The 21,629-nt window shown below is 38.5% G+C and overlaps 1 protein-coding gene across 1 annotated transcript in view; it reads left to right on the top strand.

The window, feature by feature from the left end:
• wdhd1.L (WD repeat and HMG-box DNA binding protein 1 L homeolog) overlaps positions 1 to 17,772 on the top strand; it is a 54,188-nt gene extending 36,416 nt beyond the window's left edge. Inside the window, 7 exon segments of the mRNA NM_001088026.1 lie at positions 7,806 to 7,942; positions 8,844 to 8,900; positions 8,994 to 9,037; positions 9,503 to 9,676; positions 11,413 to 11,531; positions 14,775 to 14,910; positions 17,075 to 17,772. Of these exon segments, the coding sequence (NP_001081495.1) occupies positions 7,806 to 7,942; positions 8,844 to 8,900; positions 8,994 to 9,037; positions 9,503 to 9,676; positions 11,413 to 11,531; positions 14,775 to 14,910; positions 17,075 to 17,281 (874 nt within the window). The 3' untranslated portion in view covers positions 17,282 to 17,772.
• The last annotated feature ends 3,857 nt before the right edge of the window (positions 17,773 to 21,629 follow it).

Below are 21,629 nucleotides of genomic sequence, written 5' to 3'. Positions count from 1 at the left end.
ATATAGGCCATATTGGTCAGTTCCTGTAGCCTATCTACTTATCCTGTGGATAAAAAACAGTTTAACTGCAATGCCGCATTCAGGCCCCTTGGGGCCACACAGTCTAATTCATATGTCCAAAAAGCCTCCCTCTGGAGCAACATCCGGTCCATATTCCCCCCTCTTGGGGTATCCAGGATACAGTCGATAGGCATACATTTGAAAGAGGAGGCAGGGTGTTTAGCTTGCAACCAGTGCTGGGCTACTGGTTGTTCGGATATATCCTGCTTTACATTTATCTTTGGTTTAGGATCCAATGCTGCCTGAATTGTTGAACGATGCATACTAATCCTTTCACTCAGTGGTCTATTTGTTTTCCCGCAGTATATAAGACCGCAGGGACATTTGATTATATAGTTCACATTCCGGGATGTACACGTAAGTCTATGCTTTATGTCATACGGTTTCCCAGTTTGTGGATGAAAAAATGTTTTTCCCACGATCAGTGTGTTACACATAACACCATTTCCACATTGAAATGAGCCCATTTTTTGTACTCCCTTCTGCTTACTATCATATTTGCTTACCTGATCAGCAGATGACAGTAGCTGCTTAAGGTTCTTGTTTCTCCTATGGCCGAACCGGATCTTACTTGTATTCACCACGGTTAAACAGAATTTTTTATCATTGGGGTACGGGCATCATAAGTTGTGGTGTAATATAACACATTATCCTTATTCTCCCTATTTTTCTGATCCATTTCACCCTTCAAAACCTCCTTTCTGTCAAGGGACATAGCCCACAATTTGGCCTCATTAATCACTGTCTCGGGGTAACCCCTCTCCAAAAATTGTGCGGCCATTGTATTCAAAGCGGCTAATTTCTCTTGTTCTTTACTGGTAATTCGTATGACCCGTAGCATTTGCGACCTTGGGAGTGAATGTAGTAAATGTTTTGGATGGCTACTTTTATAGTGAAGCAATGTGTTCCTGTCCATGGGCTTCTGGTAGACCTTAGTCTGCAAACAATTTAATTCCTGATCCTTATATATCATCACATCGAGGAATTGGATAGACTCCACATCATAGTGTAAAGTGAAGCATATAGTTGTGGGTAGCATAATAAGATCCTCCACAAAGCCATTCAGGTCTTCCTCTGGCCCAATCCACAAGAAAAACAAATTGTCTATATAACATCTATAGTAGCCTCCATACTTGCGAAAAAGACGATTCAATATATACTGTGTCTCATATTGATTCATGAAAGCATTAGCATAAGAGGGGGCCACATTTGAGCCCATAGCGGTCCCCAAAAGTTGAAGATAAAATTGGGTCTCAAACTTAAAGTAGTTATTCTTGAGTATAAACCCCAATAATGCCAAAATAAATTCCACTGGTGGTCCCTTGTAAAGTGCGTTCTCGCACATTAATTCCCTGGTGGCTTCTATACCTGCATTGTGTGGTATACATGTATAGAGGCTATTGACATCCATAGTCACCAGGATAAAAGATAAATCATTCAGGTCAATGCGGTCTCTCACATGGAGGAAATCAGTAGTATCTTGTACATAGGAACCAATATCCTGTATCAATGGCTGCAATAAAGAGTCCACATATCTAGCTACTTTTTCAGTTCGTGAACCCACAGCTGAAATTATGGGTCTCCCTGGCGGGATTTGTAAGGTTTTTGTGGTTTTTTTGGTAGAGAGTACATAACGGGTCTTACCGGATATTCCACGTACATTGCATCCCTCATTTTTTCCAATATCCAGCCACTATTGCATCCTTCCTCCAGGATTTTCTTCAGCTGTGATTGAAATCTAAGCGTAGGATCAAAAGTTAAGCGTTGGTAGCATTTTGAGTGAGACAATTGCAACAATAGTTCACTCCTATAATATGAGTAATCCAGAACCACTACGGCACCACCCTTATCAGCAGGTTTTATTATAATGTCAGTTCTTTCCCGTAAAGATTTCAGAATTGCCGGTTCATCCTTAGTCAAGTTACCACTATGTTCAGTGAGTTTAGGAAATTGACAGACCGTTTAGTTCAACATCCTAGAAAACGTATGTAAGAATGTATTAACTGTGCCAGGCTCAAAGTCACTTTTCATATTAAGGGCAGGGCATAATTCCTCAGTTATCGTGGGTTTAGGCTTAGCTTTAAAGTACTCTTTCAATCTGAGTGTACGGGTAAATTTATAATTGTCCACCACATTCCAAAACCTATGCCTTGTAGCTGAGGGTACAAAGGACAACCCCCGACATTCATCTCACCTGCTGAAAGTTGGTGGCTCGATATGTTCACTACTTGTCCCGTTTCCCTAACCGGCGCGGTGGTCTCCCTCATGCTTTTTCTCCTGAGGTGCTTGCGGCCACTGCGTCTGAGTTTAATGTCCCATCCGGGACCTTGCCTGCATCTAAAAAATCCTGCTGTGTCGTCTGTGTGATGTTGCTTCGTTCCTCTTCGGACTCAGCACTGCTGGACACATATCCCAACGGTCGCTGCACTTTCCGCGTCATCAGTCTGCGTCGTGTGCCCCCAGCTCGACCTCCATGGTGCCAATGATACACCCAGCCGTCCTTGTAATCCTTTTGCACGCGTAGCCGTTTTGATAGTTTAAACGGCAAGTATGTTGTTCTTGATCCTGTAACAATTGCTTTCCTTGTCCTGCCGCAATGTATCTAAATTAACAACATATCATTCCTTACTGTCTTAAGTTCCTGGCCGGTCTCCTCAATCACAAGTATCATCAATTCTAATGAGCATCTATCCAGGACCGCACACCTTCTCTTGCAGAAATCTGTATTATTCCTCCCGATGGTTGGGGTATTAGTCAGTGGGGTGGCACACCGCTTGCTAGTTATATACCTGGGTGCCCGGTAAAATAATATGTAGTGCAAAAATGACCAGCAACACCAGGGTTTCAGTGAAAAAACAATATATTCACATGTGTATATGTAGCCAACGTGACGTTCGGTCCTCTCAGGGACCTTTCTCAAGGCAACCACACCTCTCATTACAACAAGTTTAAATAGCCAATGGTGAATAACCAATTAGGGAAGTGACATCACCTTATCAGAGTGGTCAGTGCAATATAAATATTTTAAATATTTTAAAAACTATGCAATAAAAAATCCACACTTATTAATACAAATTATCTAAGGTGATTAAGATAGTTGTAATATCATGTAAAATTTTAAAAACCGAACACCATCAAAATATTGCGAATCCTGTGTGCGCCATGGAGGTCGAGCTGGGGGCACACGACGCAGACTGATGACGCGGAAAGTGCTGTGACCGTTAGGATACGTGTCCAGCAGTGCTGAGTCCGAAGATGGAGGGGGCACATTAAACTCAGACGCGCCGGTTAGGGAAACGGGACAAGTAGTGAACATATCGAGCCACCAACTTTCAGCAGGTGAGATGAATGTCTTAACACGAGGGTTGTCCTTTGATAACTGAGGAATTATGCCCTGCCCTTAATATGAAAAGTGACTTTGAGCCTGGCACAGTTAATACATTCTTACATACGTTTTCTAGGATGTTGAACTAAACGGTCTGTCAATTTCCTAAACTCACTGAACATAGTGGTAACTTGACTAAGGATGAACCGGCAATTTTGAAATCTTTACGGGAAAGAACTGACATTATAATAAAACCTGCTGATAAGGGTGGTGCCGTAGTGGTTCTGGATTACTCATATTATAGGAGTGAACTATTGTTGCAATTGTCTCACTCAAAATGCTACCAACGCTTAACTTTTGATCCTACGCTTAGATTTCAATCACAGCTGGAGGAAGGATGCACTAGTGGCTGGATATTGGAAAAATGAGGGATGCTAATGTACGTGGAATATCCGGTAAGACCCGTTATTTGCTCTCTACCAAAAATCCACAAAAACCTTACAAATCCGCCAGGGAGACCCATAATTTCAGCGGTGGGTTCACTAACTGAAAAAATAGCTAGATATGTGGACTCTTTATTGCAGCCATTGATGCAGGATATTGGTTCCTATGTACAAGATACTACTGATTTCCTCCATGAGAGCATTGACCTGAATGATTTATCTTTTATCCTGGTGACTATGGATGTCAATAGCCTCTACACATGTATACCACACAATGCAGGTATAGAAGTCACCAGGGAATTAATGTGCGAGAACGCACTTTACAAGGGACCACCAGTGGAATTTATTTTGGAATTATTGGGGTTTATACTCAAGAATAACTACTTTAAGTTTGAGACCCAATTTTATCTTCAACTTTTGGGGACTACTATGGGCTCTAATGTGGCCCCCTCTTATGCTAATGCTTTCATGAATCAATATGAGACACAGTATATATTGAATCATCATCTTTTTTGCAAGTATGGAGGCTACTATAGATGTTATATAGACAATTTGTTTTTCTTGTGGATTGGGCCAGAGGAAGACCTGAATGGCTTTGTGGAGGATCTTAATAAGTTACCCACAACTATATGCTTCACTTTACACTATGATGTGGAGTCTATCCAATTCCTCGATGTGATGATATATAAGGATCGGGAATTAAATTGTTTGCAGACTAAGGTCTACCAGAAGCCCACAGACAGGAACACATTGCTTCACTATAAAAGTAGCCATCCAAAACATTTACTACATTCACTCCCAAGGTCGCAAATGCTTCGGGTCATACGAATTACCAGTAAAGAACAAGAGAAATTAGCCGCTTTGAATACAATGGCCGCACAATTTTTGGAGAGGGGTTACCCCGAGACAGTGATTAATGAGGCCAAATTATGGGCTATGTCCCTTGACAGAAAGGAGGTTTTGAATGGTGAAATGGATCAGAAAAAGAGGGAGAATAAGGATAATGTGTTATATTACACCACAACTTATGATGCCCGTACCCCAATTATAAAAAAAAATCATCTGTTTTGCAGCTTTGGCCTATAGTAAAAACAGATAGGGAATTAACCGTGGTGAATACAAGTAAGATCCGGTTCGGCCATAGGAGAAACAAGAACCTTAAGCAGCTACTGTCATCTGCTGATCAGGTAAGCAAATATGATCGTAAGCAGAAGGGAGTACAAAAAATGGGCTCATTTCAATGTGGAAATTGTGTAATGTGTAATACACTGATCTTGGGAAAAACATTTTTTCATCCACACACTGGGAAACCGTATGACATAAAGCATAGACTTATGTGTACATCCCGGAATGTGGTCTATATAATCAAATGTCCCTTCGGTCTTATATACTGCGGGAAAACAAATAGACAACTGCGTGAAAGGATTAGTATGCATCGTTCAACAATTCGGGCAGCATTGGATCCTAAACCAAAGACATATGTAAAGCAGGATATATCCGAACCATCAGTAGCCCAGCACTGGTTGCAAGCTAAACACCCTGCCTCCTCTTTCAAATGTATGCCTATCGACTGTATCCTGGATACCCCAAGAGGGGGGAATATGGACCGGATGTTGCTCCAGAGGGAGGCTTTTTGGACATATGAATTAGACTGTGTGGCCCCAAGGGGCCTGAATGCGGCATTGCAGTTAAACTGTTTTTTTATCCACAGGATAAGTAGATAGGCTACAGGAACTGACCAATATGGCCTATATACTCCATAGATATGCTCATATAGGATTTATGATAGATGCATTTACCATAGATTTGTGAGGACCGAAACATCACGTTGGCTACATATGCACATGTGAATATATTGTTTTTTTCACTGAAACCCTGGTGTTGCTGGTCATTTTTGCACTACATATTATTTTACCGGGCACCCAGGTACAGAACTAGCAAGCGGTGTGCCACCCCACTGACTGTGTGTATATATATATCTATATATCTCTATATATATATATATATATATATATATATATATATATATATATATATATATATATATATATATATATATCTATATCTGTATATACTCCAATTATTCTCAGACCAGCACTCCCTATTTTAAGAATCAATCGTTTTATTATTACATCATATCAATGCCCGACGTTTTGGCCCCAACAGGGAAACGTCGGGCATTGATACGATGTAATAATAAAATGATTGATTCTTAAAATAGGGAGTGCTGGTCTGAGAATAATTGGAGTATACATAATTACCGCGCACCCCTTCCTTTGCTGAAGTTATTTGCCTTTGAGTGCGGATACTCATTTTGAAGTGTAGCACTCTGACCACTCCGATATCTTTGCGGGTGCTTGTCAAAAGGGTATTATACATTAGTCGAAGATGGACCAGCACTCCAATTCAATCAAACAATAGTGTGTTTATTATATGAGGGGTTTTTTTTGTAAAAGATATGGGGTGATGTAATAAGTCTGTTTGCCCTCATCTAGTAACCAATAGCAACCAGATAAATCTGTTTTAATATCTGACCAGTTTATACTGCCTGATGGGTTGCTCTGTGACAATTAGCAAACTCAATTGACTACATTGCCCCATGTATTTTTGTGTGTCTGTAATGATTATTAGAAATTTAAAATTAAAGGTGCATTAGATGACCTTCAACTATAAAAGGTATAAAGGGGCAGTTCACCTTTAAGTTAACTTTTCATATGTTATAGAATGGCTAATTCTAAGCAACTTTTAAATTGGACTTCATATTTTCTTTTTTTTAGTTTTGTTTTATTTGTCTTGTTCTGACTCTTTCCAGTTTTCAAATGGGGGTCACTGACCCCATCTAAAAACAAATGCTCTGTAAGGCTACACATGTATTGTTATTGCTACTTTTTATTACTCGTATTTCTATTCAGGCCCTCTCCTATTCATATTCCAGTCTCTTGTTCAAATGAATGCATGGTTGCTAGGGTAATTTGATCCCTAGCAACCCAATTGCTGAAATTGCAAACTGGAGAGCTGCTGAATAAAAGCTAAATAACTCAAAAACCACAAAGAATAAAAAATTACAACCAATTGCAAATTATCTCAGAATATCATTCTCTTCTACCTAATACTAAAAAAAGGTGAACAACCTCTTTAAGTAAAAACAAAAGCTGGGGATATTAAATCAATAAAGCCTGACTAGATCCAACTCTAATTAGAAGAAGCTTTTCACACTTGCTAAGATCAGCATCTCAGATTCTTACTTAGAAAAGATTGGAGATTAGTAGTAATCTGGACTGAAGATAAGAGACTGGTCTTATAAGCGATCGCTAACTAAAGCTGTAAATAAATAGGAAGGTTAAGAAGGGCAGGTGTCCACTGTCGGGGATAGAGTTAGCCCTTTGTCTCCTTATGTCCATTTCAGAATGGTACTAACCAAAGCCAAACTGCTAAAAGGTTCAAGTGATATCCTTAAATATATGAAAAAACTGGTTCCTGCTTAGATGCTTCTATTCCTTTCTATCCCTGCTGATGATTTCAGAATTCTAAAAGCTGATTTTTTTTTTATTCTATAGCAAAATCACTGCTTTTATTTATATGTTAACCATTGTTAAATCATGAATTTTGCAACTCTCTGTTGAAAGGAAAAAGAAAGGTAAAATCACTAGGGGGCATGTTAGTTAGTAGCCCCCCCCCCCCCCCCGGTGATTTTATTTGGTTTCCTCATACCCAGTAAATGGAGCTCTTTTTCAACAAATGCACCAGCCCCGGGTACTTTACTTGTGATGCTGCAACACCATTTTTTTCTATGTCCCTGGCATCCCAAGGATTCTGCCCTTCTTTCTCTAGGAAAGGCTCTGAAATGTGTGAGTGTTATTAATTGCTTTTTTGCAACATATGCTAATTTCGCAAGTTTTATATATTACAGTCTGTCTTTTATTTTTTTATAGCCTGCTCTTGATTGCTCACATTATAGTCTTTTGACTTTCTTTCAGATATAGCAGAACAGCAACAGAGTGGGGCGATTCAAGGGCAAAACCAGTTAAACAAGACCAGTATGAGGAAAATAATGAGGAAGAGATGGAAGAAGAGGAAAAAGAACAAGAGGAAGCACTAGAAAGCAACACCCCGAGTATGAATGACAATATCTGTAAATGTTGCAAATGCTGCCATATGACAGTAGCCTGTTTATTTTAAAATTCTCCCTTATTTATGATTGCTTCTTGTCACACTCCTACCTGCTCTTTGTAATTGCTTTATGTTAAAAAAAAGTCTGTTCTTCACCCTGTATAAACAAGAAACTAAAGGCTTATGTAAAGTGAAATATGCCCCTCTTTATCAAAAATGGTTTATTCAAAGGGGAACTATAGCGAAAATGAAAATTGAATATAAGCTTCAGCTTACTGAAATAAGAAACTTTCTAAATATAATCAATTAAAAATTCTGTACTATTTCTGAAACAATCAAATTTACCTTCACTATCCCTCTCTCAGCATCATCTTCTCTTCATTCTCTCTCTTCAGGCAGAAGTTGGGTGTCAGATATTCATTGACCGTTACATCCAATATATAGTTATAGTTGGGCTCCATTTGCCTAGAAGAGATATTAGAGCTCACCAGACATCATGTCTCTCTACATGCAGTATTTGTGCAAAAGGCCCATTTGCTGTCTTCCCTACCTGAATATATGTAAACTGACAGGGATAGGATCAGCCCGTCGATGCACACAGAGTGATTTCAACATGGAAATGTTATTAGTATGTATTTTCTCTAAAAACCACTCCTTGTGTCCACTGGCAGGCTGATACCATTCACACATATTCAGATAGCATTGGATTGTCCTTTCTCTGCTGGTGTATATTCGCCAGCAGAGAAACCTGCCTGTGTTTCATTAGCCTAAGCCACTCTCTAGATGATGTAATTAAAGGGAAGTTCACCTTAAATTCACTGGTCTAGCTTTTTTGTCTTGCTGCTCTATCTGATTTTAAATTTGCCAATTTATTCTTTTTAAATGTGATCTCCCTTGATTTACAGCAGCAAACCCTTTCAACAAAAGTGTAAAAACCCCAGATGTGTCAGAGTCTAAGTTGGGTAAGTAATCTGTCCTTTCTCTGTGCATATTGTAGATATTAAGCAAACGTAATCTTTCTTTACCTTGGTTATACTCTTTATGATTTTCCCAAGGTGCAATTCTATCCAGCAACCAAGGCCGAGTTAATCCTTTCAAGGTACACTTTAAATTATGTTTGTTATGTATGTATGTTTTTATTTTTTCTTTCTTCCCACCACTCAATTTACTTTACTTTTTGCATGCACATTAACTAGGTAATTTAAAGTGAAAAATAATTATTTTTGCCAAATGCATGAAGTTGCCCATGTGAGCTCTCTTCTGAATTAATAACTAAAAATGATCCAACTGTAGTGAGTAAGCTATTCCAGCGGTAGCTTCTTAATGTCAAAACTCTATTGACTCCCTCTATACTAACATGTTAGCATGTCTTGATCTTATACATGGCAATATTTCATATTGTATGACACTTCATTAGTTCACTTAACATTAATGAATGTCTTCAGACCCAGATAGTTTTGTTCTGAAAATACCCTTAATTTACTGTTGAAGTAGTCGTCTGTCTTTTAACTTACCTTGTACATTTTTGTTCAAGACTACTTTACCTTTTGTTTAAATTTTCAAGGTGTCTGCTAGTCAGAAAAGCCCTGCATTTGCAAGTAACTCATCTCGCTCTACTAGTATCTTGGATAACATGGGAAAATTTCCAAGGAAGCCATCAGCTAGTGGAAGTCCATCCACCAGCAAGTCCGACTCTGTTATTATAAAACCTCTGGCTCCAAAAGCAAAATCCAAACAGGTACTAAACACAGTCTTTTGTTTGCTTAGATTACTGATGTTATCAGCTGACTCTATATTTAAGGACTATAAGGAAATTATCAACTGATATTGGTGATATCACAAAATCGAATATGACAGAAATAAGGTAAGAGATAGAAATGTCGGATGAAGTCACAGCGTTGCGTCTGTATCCGACAGTCGTGTCTGATCAACACTGCGACTTCATCCGACATTTCTATCTCTTACCTTATTTCCGTTGCATGCGATTTGATGCCGGCGTTTTGTCGCAGCGCGTCAGATTGCGCCGAAAACATCCGTGTAGTCCTACCTTTAAGCAACTAAATTGTTTTTTTTCTGCGCAATGAATGAAAATATTCTTAACAGCTTTCCAGTGTATATTTAGGTAAACATTTACAGTGGTTTTAAAGTTATTACTGTTAAAAGCAGGTTCTGTCTTGCTGATTTCGGTCTAAACTATTTTGTTTTCTGCACTCCTGGCTCTGACTATTGAAAAGTCAAAAGTCTTATCAATTTAAATGACCTGGTGGTGAAATGACTTCTACTTCATGGGTTCAGGATTCATTGAAAAGTGTCAGTTGAACAAAATGGATAAACCAATATTGTTTTTGGTTGTAAATACATTTACAACTAAACCATTGACATTTTTTAACGTATGTTGGAAAGTTGCTTTATTTAGGCAATATGTGCATTATTATAGTTTAAATTCAATACATATATATATGTGTATTATAGTTTAAATTCAAAGATTCCAGAGACATTGCATCTTCAAGCATGCCAGAACAGAAAAAAATAATTATTTTTAAATAGAATTCTAAAATGACTTTTTCCAGTTACTTTGTAGTACTGTATTCTAAAATGCCAGAATGTGATTTATGAAATTGTAACAGAAATGGCAGCATCAAATTTATTCAATTGAAGCAGCCATTGTACACCAGACTTTAGTAAAGATTGAGGCGGGGGTTAAGCTGCTGCGGAAGAAGAATAATGTCAGCAACTAATGTAACAAAGTGTAACTGACCTGACTTATTGAGCTGCGAATGAGTAACATGAGGGGTGGAAAAAAATAGGAATAAATTTTAATGACACGGTACAAAAATAAAGGCAGGTTTGTGACTGTAAGTATCCTTTAATTGTAACTTTTTTTTTTTTTTTTACTTATGATCTGTGTTTGATGTTCCATGGACATGTGCTAGTCTTTAAAATCATACTTCTTTTTGTCTTTGGCTATAAAAATTGACTATCATTTCAAGAGTCCTGTAGAGGTAACATTATAATCTAGGAAATTATACTTAAGAATGTTCTGTTCTTGTCTTAATGAAGGGAATATTTTATTAAACTTCAATGATGTAAACTATTATAAAAGGCAGCTTGTCTTACTTTCTGGCCAGGTCTGTAGCTGCAAGCGAGCTTTGTTTTTTAATATTTAATTCTCGATTCCCCCCCACACACACACACATAAAAAAAATAAAATCAAGCCATTGTACAATAACCCTAAGATAGTGGCATGGCAGTTGATTGACTGTCATAATCATGATGCTCCACTCTGTTTTGGCGTTATTTATACACACTGGGCATATTTACACCGTGGCAGTATACAAGGTAATCAGATGACTGCTTACATTCAGCCTGCTCTTGATTTTTCCCAAACTTTCAATCTAATTTTTCCTGCCTATTGTGAAACATCGTAGAAATGCAGTTATTCAAATGTGCGTTTCTTGCATTTTATTTTTCAAGGGCCAAGCTACTTTGTTTCATAGCGTCCAAGCTAAACCCACTGCAAAAAAAACAACAGAAGAAAAAAAAGCTGTTCCCACACCACCCAAAGCTGCTGCAGACATTGCAGAAAACAAAAAGTGAGTATGCGGCACTTTTGAAAATGTATTTGCCGTTAAAAGCAGGTCCTTATTTATGGGCAGGGTACAAAATTCAGAAAAATGGACTCCGTCCTCCATGTTTTTGCTTGTTGTGCCCCATACTGCACATAGAAGTACTGCTGCCATTCTCTGTGCTTTCTGTATCCCCTCTGTTGAAGCCTTTGGCAACACTGTATTTATGAGGGGCAAGTGGGGGAGGTTCATTATTTTGCTTTGTCACCGTACTTTTAATAGAAGTATATACTGTACATCTAATGTTATATAAAAGAAAAAGTTACTATTTAAAAACTCTGATTTCCAAATAATATCCTTACCCCCCCCCCCATTTAGTAATGCTTTGTATTTACTTTCTTCATGATATTCAACCGTCGCACTTCCTCATTCTCTTGAAAATGAAGAAAAGATGTTGTCTGCATTTAATTATAGCTCATATTATTGGAAGCAGCACTAAATGAATTCTGCCCTCCGATTGGCCAGACAACACCCCCACAGGGACCCTCCCTTTATAAAGAAAACCTCTTAGTAATTACATAGTCATACGCAAAATGTATATATTTTTCTTGTGTGTTTTTTTTTCGTTTTAGGCTAGCAAAGTAGTGATAACTAACATTTGCAGCTTTTTTTTTTTTAGTTTGCATACATTAGAATTGCACTCTCCAGTAAAATTTACATGGAACTGTAAACACCTTTGATTGGTCTTCACTTTTAGCCTGACTTATTGATCTGTGTTACTGTAAGCATATTTGTAGGTGGCAGTGTATTATTGTTTTAAAGGACCTTTAAGCCTTGGGGGATAACGTAATACAGGTATGGGATCTCTTATCCAGAAAGCTCCGAATTACACAATGGTCGTCTCCCATAGACTGAATTATAATTAAATAATCCAAATTTGGAAAAATTATTTCCTTATTCCCTGTAATAATAAAACAGTACCTGTACTTGATCCCAACTAAGATAGAATTATTCCTTATTGGAAGCAAAACCAGCCTATTGGGTTTATTTAATGTTTACATGATTTCCTAGTAGACTCGAGGTATCAAGATCCAAATTACAAAAGAACTGTTAAAACCCCAGGTCCCGGGCATTCTGGATAACTGGTCCCATACCTGTGAATGTTCATAAGATTGCTGCTTGTCTAGTAACCTATAGAAACCAATCAGCAGGTAGAATTTAACTGGTCAGCTGTTTGAATTGAGTTATAATATGTGGGCAAAACTTTTTATTAATTTACCCCATACATTTTTCTTTTCTGAGTGTGTTTACTGGAGATCATTAAATAATATTTTGTTCCATGGATTCTGTAGTGTTATGTAGGATGTTTAGCATTGCTTGAAGACTCTTCCTTGTCTGTGGTCCCCTATTGTTGTCTTCCCTGTTCTCTCTTACTCCATACTACAGCTGGCCATAAACATATAAATAATATTGTAAAGTATCAGTATGTGCATGTTGGCCTGCTGAACCAGGGCCATAAACTGAATATTGGATGGTTCAGGAATTTAGCAGGTTTGTAAAGTTTATCTATGGACACAGTTAATGGTGTACCACAGATGCATCGCTTCCTGCTGTTCTGATAATTCGTACCTTTTGAATGTACATTTGGACAGTGGAAAATTGGTTATGCCACACGTGTTTCCTCGTACACTCGGGCAGATTTATAAAGGGACGAATAGTAAATTCGAATTTTCGAGTGTCAAAATCCACACATTTTAATCCCCCCTATTCTAATGTAAATTCGAATGTGAGATTTATCACACTCGACCATGGAAACAGTCCTGATTCGAATATTAGCCACCTAAAACCTACCAGTTTCATATACAAGTCAATGGCAGAGGTTCGTTGAGTCATTTGGAGATGTTACTAGCCTTCCTGACACTTAAGGTTTTTTTTGGCAGAAAATCTTGATTCATACTAATCTTAACTTATTGAATATGATTCAAATTTTGGGATCAGAACCATTTGATGGAATATTAGACGTTCAATTTTTTTCTTAAATAACCTCCCAGTCGAATTGTGAGTATATTCAAATTAAAAAAAATTTCATATAAATTTGAAATTCGGCCTGATAAATGGGCCTCTCAATGTCTGTTTGGCCCATGACCTAGTTGGGCTGAAACCGTGGTCGGCTTGGGCAATTGACTAGTTGACCTACAATTGTGCCAAAATAATCCTATTTTTTGACATCACAGCCCAAGGGATGCTATTAAAATTGAATAGTCTCAAATAGGTTGGTACCTAATACTGCAGACACAGTAGCAGAAGCTTGCATGTAACCTGTAGTAAGTACAATTTCTGCTGGAACATTTCAAGTTAATAGTGGCACTTCAAGGACTTTTAGAACCATCAATGAAACTAGAAGTATCTTAAAGGAGAAGGAACGCTACGGAGGCATTTTATTGCCAATAGATTAGCTGCAATAGTGCAAGCTAGAATGCTATATTTATTCTGTAGAATGTTTTACCATACCTGAGTAAAAAGCTCTAAAAACTCTCTGTTTGTTTAGGATAGGAGCTGCAGTATTAATGTGGTGTGACATCACTTCCTGCCTGAGTCTCTTCCTGCTCTGGGATCAGATTACAGTAGAGAAGGGAGGGGGCGGGGGAAGAGGAGCAAACTGAGCATGCTCTTGCCCAGGGCCATGAGGTTTAAACTGAAGGCAGGAAGTCTGATACAGAAGCCCATGTGTACACAATAGAAGGAAAGAAATGCAGTGTTTCTTTTGACAGGGGACTCAGGGCAGCACTACGTTGGGGGTTTACTGGTATATTTAGATGGACCTTTCTGATAAGGCTTACTTAGTTTTAACCTTTCCTTCTCCTTTAAACGGCTTTCACTGGAATCGTATGTCTACTTATTTTTCCAAGAAAGCGCTGTGTTTTTACAATCCTTCTCAAAGCCACATTTTCTGATGCTCTTGAATGTGTAGCAAATGTTTCTAATACAAACCTTCTGTTGGTTTTTTTATTACTTTCTTAAGAAAGTGGTGATGGGATTAAGGGCATTTTGAATTCTATGCTGATGATGAAACAGCCTTAAGGTCATGTTTATCTTTGTCATTCTATCTTAGACCGTTGGCCTTAAATAGGTTATATGTTTTATTTGCCTGACAATTTCCTTGGTTTTCATGGAGGGCATACCATGCTTTGGCTACAACCATCATTTTAAAGTAAAATTTGATGTTGCTTGGCTGATAAGAGATGACCATTTTGATTTGTTATGCTGTAGGCCCAAAACTGGCTTTCAGCTATGGCTGGATGAAAATCGACCAAGTATCTTGTCTGAAAATGCAGGACTTGACGAGTCTGAAATCATTAAAGAAGGCATGAGTCGGTTTCGTATGCTCACATCTGAAGAGAGAATGGTAAGCAGAGATCATGCTGTTGTTAGATTAATGAGGTATTGCACTGTGGATTTGTGGCAAGTATGTCCCAACAGTTAGAAAAATGTATTCATCATCTAAGGCAGGTTTGCCCATACTAATGCAAGGTCTACTTTTAGTGATGTCCCATTATCCCATAATAGGATTGTTAGTATTCTGTTCCATTGAAAACATTACTTAGATATTGTATTAATTTATGGGAGAATTTATATTGCTCTATTTAACAAACATATTTTTATGTAACCTTAAAATAAATATCTGAATGAAAAGCATGAAATAGGAGGGTGACAAGCTGTTTGATGAACGTATCTTGAGATCTACTAATCCCCAGCTAAAGGTCTACTGGTAGATCCCGATTTACCTTTTGGGCACCCCTGATTTAATGGATTTAAGCTCAAATTGACTCACAGGCACGTCTTCCCTCCCTTTGGCTATATGCGTCACTTTCAGCGCATGCACAGTTGTCCGGAACTAGAAGATTGCTTCAACTGCGCATACGCAGATACATTGCTTACGTTTTGAAGATAAAAAGATGGCGCCTGTGAGCTCCTCTGCGGTTACTCTGCAACGGGGGGCAATTACAGGATATGGGTAAATTACTGGAGTTATCGCGGGAGCAGGGAGGGGGGATTATGTATGGTAGGGGGTAGTGGGTTTTATTATATGGGCAGTTGAATTCTCCTTTAAAGAAAGGACTTTATAGAGATTTACATTTCTATGGTAGATCTGTATAAAGCAATTTAATACCTTAAATTAACTTGACCAAAGAATAAAATCTTGTAGAGTACTGAAGGGAGATGTTGTTCCCCCAAAAAAAAGTTTGGAGGATATTTGTGGTGGAGGGAAATTGCTATGATCCATGTTCAATATGGGATAATAATGGTGCGGGTGCTTGACCCATTCAGTCGGCCATTACCACCTAATTTTAGAGGGTCTCCTTTTGTCAGGATACATTGTTAAACTTAGGGATGCACCGAATCCACTATTTTGGATTCGGTCGAACCCCCGAATCCTTTGCGAAAGATTTGGCCGAATACCGAACCGAATCCTAATTTGCATGTGCAAATTAGGGGTTGGAAGGGGAAAACATTTTTTACTTCCTTGTTTTGTGACAAAACGTCACACAATCTCCCTCCCGCCCCTAATTTGCATATGCAAATTAGGATTCGGTTCGGCCGAACAGAAGGATTTGGCCGAATCCTGATGAAAAAGGCCGAATACCGAGCTGAATCCTGGATCCGGTGCATCTCTAGTTAAACCGACACATTATATAGTGAATAATGAACCCCCATTGTAAAATATAAGGATATAATAAGTCTCTGAGGAGTTCTATAGTCCAATATACTGCAGCACACTGTTGCGAATAAGTTTTCAATAAAGTGTATTTATTGTCTCAGAACATATGAGCAGACAAAGAGTGGCAACGTTTCGGCCTCGCAGGACCCTTTATCAAGCCTGTGCAAATTTTTACTGTGCTTAGGGAGTTAGGAAAACTGGGAGTTCTTTGGAGTTCGTAATTTGACAAAGCAGTATATTAAAAAACATGTCTAATCAGGGTTACCCTTTTAATGGGAAGTTAGAAGCAACTAAGGGGCAAATTTACTAAGCGGCGAAAATTCACCAGTGACGGTTATCACTCTGGAAAAAAAGAAGATACCAGCATTTTTGGGACTTAGAAAATTTTTGCACTAAAAATGGAGGAAATCCTATGCACTCCATTGCACTTCGCCTGGTCTGAGCTGGCAAATGAGGTAACATTCCCTAAAATCCGCATCTTAGTGAATTTGCACAGTTACGTCCCTTCGCCAGAGCGCAACTTCGTCTGGCGATTGAGTGTGATTGCGTGCCAGCGTCCGTCTCCTTCGCTAGCGAAGTTACACCTGCACCTGAAACGATGTCACAATGGTGAATTTTCACCAGCGTTGGTCTCTTTGCCCTTTAGTAGATTTGCCCCTAAGTACCTACCCTCACAGCCACTTTTTTAATGTCACTGACTGTTTGTGAAAATCTCAGGTTGTGGAGAAAGTATCAAACGGCAACATACTTAGTAGTATAAACAGTTTTTACATAGTATGTATTCTCTCTATAACTTTATAACCTTTCATTTGTCTCAACTGCTCCTTTTATTTTCCTTCCCCACAACAAGCTGTGGACTGAGAAAGCCAAAGGAGACTACCCCGGAGAAGATGGCGCTGATGCAAAAAAGCGAAAACGCCCTGAGCAGGAGAACATGGCATCAAATGGGTGTCCCCAGGAAAACACAGATAGCGGCATTGCTGCAGCAAAGAAACACAAACCATTAGGCCAATCTGCAAATAACAAATTGTCGGCATTTGCCTTTAAAAAGGAGTAAGCCTGTTTGTAAGTCTGGCTTCTGAATATTTAACTGTGAAAGTGAGCAGTTTAACCTTGTTCATTTATCAAAAAGTGCCATTTTATGCCATACAATCAGTAATAATTGCCTTACTTTGAAGCCTAAAACAAGAGGAAAATATATCTTATATCTTTTTTTCCCTAAGATTTTCTTCTGTTAAAAACTTCTATTAAAACTCCTGATTATGTAGTGGCTTAACTGGTGTGCACGTGCCCCCGACCCGTAAAAAGTCTTCAGAGGGGTCGGCGCCTCCATAGAGGAAGCAGACCCCGGGGTACAGGCCCCCATTTTCACAGGCCCTCTGCTTCCTCTATAACTACACCACTGATTATGCCATTAAATCTTTAGGTTTGGATTGTTAGACCTGTAAATAAGTTTGTCTATTGGTATTTGTGTCATAGTTTTGCTTACAGTTGATACATTCTTTTTCTCTAAGCAAATGTATCTTGTAAATAAAAGTTTGTTACTTATATGTTGCACTTTATCTTATCAACTGCCAGCCATATGCATTGTCTTTCTTACAAGACTTTGCAGCTTTCTCTTGTAACTGTTCTCATCCACTTATAGATTCTTATCCATATTAATATAAAGGAGGCCTGGGAAGCAGACAGGACTTTTCAATATGTCATTGATGCCACGTTCGTTTAAACGGAAGAAATGTTTGTTCTACTATTCCTGTTAACAGGCACATATCCTTCATTATCAGAAATGGCAACATCTGGCAGTTGCTCTGTTAAAGGGATTGCATAGATATATAGGAACCCCCCAGATCTTCTTTTGATATAGCCAACATACTCCCTAATCTATGGGGGGAAAAAAGGCTTAGTGGCAGAGTAGAGAAGCTGAAGTGGCACAAGATAGTGCCACCAACCTGCTGTGTTGGTTATTAAGCAGGCTTTCATTCTCAACCTTAGCCAAAAGTTTCTGTCTTGTTCTCATTTAACCACAGAAACTTTTCTCACATCTCAAGCTTCACATGTTATTTTTGAGTAATACCTTCTTTTGTGCCACTCTTGAGGCCAGTGTTATTTATATAAAGTACAAAAAAGGAGGGTTGTGGGTGCACTCCTAAGTCCATATAAAAACATATTTAAATACAATAATCCCCTGTCTAAAAAAAGAAAAACAGGGTTTTTTGTTACAAAGTTATGATCATAAAATTGATAAGCCGCCATACCACGTCAAGGTAAACCCCATACGGCGGTCCCTAACTTGTTTACCTGTGATCAAAATATAAAAGCTTGGTTTCAATCTGAGGTCTAGATCCTCCCCCGCCACCTGCATATGCGCTTTTGAAGGGGAGACTGCCCAGACCAACGCCAAGTTTTTTAAAATTGATTGTGAAGAGACTATAATAAAGGCAATGTAAAGTTGTGTGTGTGTATATATATATATATATATATATATATATATATATATATATATATATATATATATATATATATATATACAAAGTCGCAATCTGGAGCACTCCCAAGTGATCGTCACTGCCTAGGTGCTGGTTAAATTATAAATAATCAAAGAGGTAAATAAACCTCCTGAAGACGGCTTAAGTTGGGAGCCGAAACGTTGAAAATAAAATAATTTTTGCTTTTTCACATCTTATGGAAGTCCTGGCAGTGCGGTTTATTTACCTCTTTGATTATATATATATATATATATATATATATATATATATATATATGTGTGTGTATGTATATATGTGAACACTTGTGTGTGTGAGTATAAGTACAGGTTTTTGCACTAAAAATTGACGAGGTCATATCCACTCCATTGCACTTCGCCTGGTCTGAGCTGGCGAAAGCAAGTCTGGCAAATAAGGTAACGTTCAGTAAAATCTGCATCTTAGTGAATTTGTGGGGCTACGTTCATTTGTCAGAGCGAAAATTCGCCTGGCTTTAGAGTGCGAAGCAACGCTAGCGTCTATCTCCTTTGCTAGTGTAGCGACGCCTGCGCCCGAAAAATTGAAGTCCCTGAGGGCGGTAATGCTGTAGAACGGACGCTAGCGTTAGCCACTTCACCGCTTTAGGGAATCTTCCCCTATGTGTTTCTTTTCCCTTGTCCCTCAGTAAGTGCTACTGCAACCTTACGGAATCTGCTCAACATGCAATAAATGTCAGATTTGGCTGGTTACAGAAATCCCTTCTCTACTTTCTCTTCTGCAGTTATTGATCCTATTAATTCATTTATTCCATTTTTGTTGTCATAAACAAAATGTGCATTGTAAATCATTAGCGTACTCTACATCACTCAGTAATGAACAACCCGTTGAATGACGTAAATCTGTCTATACTGTCCCATTGTAGATGACGTTGACAAGTGAAATAGATGAAGAGTGGGCATTCACTGTCTGTGCACCTTGGACTGGCTGTTTTACTATACTTTTAACACTACAGTTAAAGCAAAACAACCTGCGGCTAAGAAACTGCATTCTCTTCTGTTTTTCTCCGTGCACCTGGGCAAGACAATCTGCCTGAAGAGAAAATTGCCTTTCTTTTTGTCTTGTTTCCCTAAGCCAGTCTTTTCAAATGGGAGGGAAAGCATTTTCTGTTCTGCTGGAGATGTGCAAATTGATATCGGAGCATGTTTGTACAGACTGTGCCATTAAAACAAATTAAAATAGTCTGACCTTGTTAAACCAACAAAACAGCTAGAAGAGGGTCAGAATTAGAATAAATGTCATTCTTTTCCACACACAAGCTTATTAAATTATGTTTGTTTGCGGTGAAAGTAATTGTCTGTTCCCTGGGTAGAGATCTATTGGTACAGGCTATGGAAAATCATAGAAATTAACCGTGTGTGGTGTGTAGCGACATTGACGCACATGATATTTCTTCATCTCCGCTCCATTTGGATTGTTTCTGGATATTTGTTATGTCTAAAGTACTGCTATATATTTTTAATACATTTTTAATAGGTTTTGGAATTGAATTGTATATGGAGAAGCATCAATCTAAGCAAGGGTCTCTCATACATTTTACTATTTTAATGTTTATATAGTGCTCTACAGAGGTCATAGAACACTCACATTAGTCCCTGCCCCAGTAGAGCTTACAATCTAAAGTCCCTGTCACATTCATGCAGTAGGATTTATATTTATTATTAGGAGCAAATTAACCTGCCTGTATTGTTTTTTTTTTTTTGAGAAAACCAAACACAAGGAGGACATCCAAACTCCTTGCAGATAGTGTCCAATCTGGACTTGAATTTACAACCCCAACTCTACAAGGCAGAAGTGCTACCCACTGAGCCACGTGCACCCCAGCCTACTGAATTTATAAAAGAAACTATTTCAGACATTTTAATAACCATATGAATGTTGCTTCTGGGTTATACAGTGCGGAGCACCACCACCAATAGACCAGAATGATGAACTGCTCAAATCAAACACATTCTGATGGATTGATGCAGACATCAGGACTGATAAATGTCTCGGATTGTTAAAAACTTCCCTGATCCTGACAATTAGAAATGTCATCATAAATGTACAAAATATGGAACAGCTTGGAATCTTTTAGGATTCCCCAATTTAATATTTTCATAAAACAGCCCTATACATAATGATCTACTCAATTGGGCACCAAACAAAGGGATTTTGGCCACTAATGTGGCAGGCTAGTTAGGGCTGAATTGAATATGCAACCCTTAAGCCACTGATAAAAGATAGGTTGCCGGCCTCTATTTGTAGGTACAGGTATGGGACCTGTTATCCAGAATGCTCAGGACCTGGGGTTTACCGGATAACGGATCTTTATAGAAATGGGCTGGTTTTGCTTCCAATAAGGATGAATTATATTTTAGCTTGGATCAAGTTCAAGGTAGTGCTTTATTATTACAGAGAAAAAGGAAATAATTTTTTTAAAATTTGGATAAAATGTAGTCTTAAGGAAATGGCCTTCCCGTAATTCGGTGCTTTCCTGTAATAAGGCAATAACAGACTGTGCATCTTGCTGAGATTACAAACTGACTGGAAGTTCATTCCCATTGTGGGTAATGAGATTTGCTGCTGGTAAAACACATGCGGAATCATGCAAAAATGCTTTCCCACAGATATTTGTATGATTACATAATTATCAGAGCTGGTCCTTATCTGCAATGACGCAATTTGTAGCCATGACAAAACACATTTGTCATTGGCCAAAGCAGTGGTCCCCAACCTGTGACTCATGAGCAACATCTTGCTCATCAACCCATTGATGTTGCTTCCACTCGCCTCAAAGCAGGTGTTATTGAATTCCTGGTTTGGAGACAGAGGGGGTCATTTATCAACACTGGGCAAATTTTCCCGTGGGCAGTAACCCATGGCAATCAAGCAAATTGCTGCATT

This window comes from Xenopus laevis, chromosome 8L (genome assembly GCF_017654675.1).
Source record: "Xenopus laevis strain J_2021 chromosome 8L, Xenopus_laevis_v10.1, whole genome shotgun sequence".
In the NCBI taxonomy this organism is placed as follows: Eukaryota; Metazoa; Chordata; class Amphibia; order Anura; family Pipidae; genus Xenopus; species Xenopus laevis.
Note: the sequence above shows the minus strand (reverse complement) of the source record. Positions and strands in the feature narration are given on the sequence as shown.